This window comes from Octopus bimaculoides, chromosome 22 (genome assembly GCF_001194135.2).
Source record: "Octopus bimaculoides isolate UCB-OBI-ISO-001 chromosome 22, ASM119413v2, whole genome shotgun sequence".
NCBI lineage: Eukaryota > Metazoa > Mollusca > Cephalopoda > Octopoda > Octopodidae > Octopus > Octopus bimaculoides.
In genome coordinates, this window is record NC_069002.1 from 13,002,468 (window position 1) to 13,006,168 (window position 3,701).

A 3,701-nucleotide genomic window follows, 5' to 3' on the forward strand; every position below is an offset into this window, starting at 1 on the left:
CATCCCCGTAACTTAGTGGTTCGGCAAAGGAGACCGATAGAATAAGTACTAAGCATACAAAGAATAAGTCCTGGGGTCGATTTGCTCGACTAAAGGCGGTGCTCCAGCATAGCCACAGTCAAATGACTGAAACAAGTAGAAGAGTATATATATATATATTCTCAGAATGGTTGGTGTTAGGAAGGACATCCAGCCATAGAAACCATGTTAAATCAGACTGGAGTATGGTGCAGCCCCTCAGCTTACCAGCCCTGGCCAAACCGTCCAACCCATGCCAGCATGGACAACGGATATTAAATGATGATGATGATGTATATGTGTGTGTGTGTGTGTGTACACTCGTGTGTATGTATGTGTGTCTTTGTGCCTGTTTTTTGTCTCCTTCACTCGTCTGCTTAACAACCAATGTTGGTTTGTTTATGTCATCTGTAACTTAACAGTTCAGCAAAAGAGACCAATTGAGTAAGTGCCAGACTTAAAGACTAATAAGTACTGGGGATGATTTGCTTGACTAAACCCTTCAAGGTAGTACCCCAGCATAGCCACAGCCCGGTGACTGAAACTAGTAAAAAGATAAAAGGCATGTGGTGGTGGTGGTGGCAACAGTGGTGGTAATGGTACCTTGCCCATGATGTGGGTTTATCTTTTATTCACCTGTTTAATTCTACAGAAATCAGGAGTTGCTGAGCCTCCACCACCACCACCACTGCTGCCGCCACTACCATGCCATCCCAAAGAAAGGAAAAAGGAAACCTCTTCTGGAAATGCACAAATGTTACATACCGGCAGATGCAAGGAATGCAGCACGAGCTGATATCAAGGCACACACATATTTCACAATCTTGCAGTCTTCCAAAGTATATGTTTCAACACCGAGTTCTTCGAGAATTTGTTTTGTGTTTTCAAAAAATTCTCCATTATCTCTGCAGAAGACAAAGAAATTGACAAATTTAGAGAAATGAAAATCCTTCTTTCATACCTTAAACCATTATCTCCCAGCATCAAAGCTCCTCCTTCCCTTAGGTTTCCAAGTCTTGTGAGTTTCAGGGTAACTTCACTAGTGCCAGTGACATGAAAAAACACCCAGTACATGTTGTGAAGTAGTTTACATAATGAAGAACACTCAGCTGTAGAAACCATGCCAAAGCTAGCACTAGAACACAGTGCAGTCCATGGATCCATCAGATCCTGTCAAACTGTCCAACCCATGCCAGCATGGAATATGGAAGTCAAATGACGATGATGTTTGTTGAAATTACACTAATTTTCTTTCAATTAATTTTTAAACTAATAAAGAATTCAGTAAAATAGCTTCATCATTATTAAGCTGATGTTTGGAACATAAATTAACAAGAACTTTTAATGGAAAGTTTAAATTTAGATCAGGAAGTTTCTGCCACAAACCCAAGAGTGATCTCAGGTGGGTTGTATCTTCATTGTATTTCTAAAAAATATTCACAATACAAGAGCTTCGATTAATTTTGAAAATAATAAATTTGGATAGGTTTTATTAAATTATTAAGCAAGTGTTTTGAAGTAGAAATGTTAAAATCTTTACGAGAGAGAGTAAATATACATGTATATTCTGTGCATCTTCTTCGTTGCTTTTCGATTTAAAATTGAAACTTCTAATAATGCCAGGATTAAATTAGAAGTGGTTATCTCCCTTACAATAATCAGCCGCCAGGGCAGACCAGGTGTTTAACAAAATGTTTCTTACATTATAACAGAAGGTTTAAATCTGAGTTTTCTCTATGTCTCATGAAGCATACACGTATGGTTTCAATTCCTAAACCAAGAAGTGCATTGTGTTTTTGAACAAAACATTTCATTTTATGTTCATTTCATATTGTCCTGTTCAGTGGAAATGTGGTCGCAGTCATTTATACATCATAGAAACCAGATAACTGGCCCTGTGAGTCCTAAGACTTGAGATAGTCATGATATGACACAAGATACAGCTTTTAGCATTTCAAACAGAAACCTTCTTTGGAGAGAGTAACTTAAAGGGATTAAGGGATAGCATTCAGCGAATATATTTTAAGAATTCGAGGGAGAAAAAAAAAACAAAAGATAAAGGAAATACTAAAGAACAGAGAGGTAACCAAGCCTAAAAGGCTGTAGTTTAGCCCCAAGTTTGTCCCTGATCCAACAGAACTATTTTCATAGTTATTGCTGCAGTGTCCTTCAAGCATAGCATATCTATCTTGAACTACATTACCCAGTGTGATATGAAGAAAATTTGACTGCTACTTCTAGCAGGTTGAACAACCACATAGAAACTTCCTTGATGCTTTGAGGCATAAAAAAAAGAGGGTTGTTGTCTTGAACCCCAAATCAGCCCTGATTGAACAGACCCATGATCAAGAACATTCCATTTGTGCCCATTCCATTCATTTTTTCCTATGTGCTGGTACCTAAGAATCACATTATACATATTCACTTCTAAATTTGTAGGGTATGAGTTGATGGATATTTGGCTGTTATTTCTATCAAGTCAAGTGACCATATACAGCAGCGAGCTGGAAGTATCGTTAGTGCATCAGACAAAATGTTTAGAATCATTTCTTCTGGTTCATTACACTCTGAGTTCAAATCCAGTCAAGGTTAACTTTACTTTTCAACCCTTCAGGATTGATAAAATAAAGTACCAGTCATGAACTGGGGTTAATGGAATCAACTTGTTGCCTTCCTTTAAAATTGATGGCCTTGAAACCTACAATGGACCAGTGTCCTGTTCAGGGGGATTGTTGTGACCTCGGTCAGTTATATGCCATGTCAACTGGATAAACTGGCCTTATGAGCCCTGACTATCCAGAGGATCAAGGTGAAAAGGATGTTAGTATAAAGTCAATGGCCAGAACAATAAAGCATAGACAGGTAAAGGTAGGAGGCATGGTTTTCATTTGAACCACACAAAACCTAAGGTGACAAACAACTCAGTAACAACACGTAATAAATAAGATAAGTATTATCTTTGATAAGATATGACTAAACTAATATCAGAATCTTATGATGTATTAAGCAATTACTTAACACACTGCATCAGTCATGCTATGACTAACCTAATTAACATTCTGTTAATTTATGAAAATGCTAAGAACCATAGATAAGGTGTTCAGATGATAACAGCAAAGGCCTTCATTAAGATATTCACAGCACCTAATAGAGGTTTTATATAAATGTATTTAAGCTATCTGAACTATGGACACTTTAGATAAGAATCACATAACTTCAGCCTTCACACACACACACACACATGTGTGTGTGTATTTTGTTCAGGCATGAAATTCATAACATAACCATCGTTTCCCTTTGTCATCTTATTTTCTTATATATATGACCGTTGACTGAACACTATTCAATTTTTTTTCTCCGTGTTTTTCTCCTTGTCTCCGTATTCTTTCTGTTGAAGAGTGTAGCTCGAAACGTCAAAGACTTTCTGTATTCCTGAGCGTCATACTAATACATCCTTTTGTTATTTACACCACCTGTCCTCGTCTGTTGTTGTTTTTTTGTACATTCATCATCATCATCATCGTTTAACGTCCGCTTTCCATGCTAGCATGGGTTGGACAATTTGACTGAGGACTGGTGAAACCGGATGGCAACACCAGGCTCCAATCTAATTTGGCAGAGTTTCTACAGCTGGATGCCCTTCCTAACACCAACCACTCAGAGAGTGTAGTGGGTGCTTTTAC

General features: G+C 37.8%; 1 protein-coding gene across 1 annotated transcript in view; it reads right to left on the minus strand.

Moving 5' to 3' along the window:
* Positions 1-772: 772 nt before the first annotated feature.
* Positions 773-3,701, minus strand: part of LOC106877604 (hexokinase-2) — a 49,618-nt gene continuing 46,689 nt past the window's right edge. Inside the window, exon 9 of the mRNA XM_014926549.2 lies at positions 773-923. Coding sequence (XP_014782035.1) covers positions 776-923 — 148 coding nt within the window. The 3' untranslated portion in view covers positions 773-775. The remainder of the gene's footprint in view (positions 924-3,701) is intronic.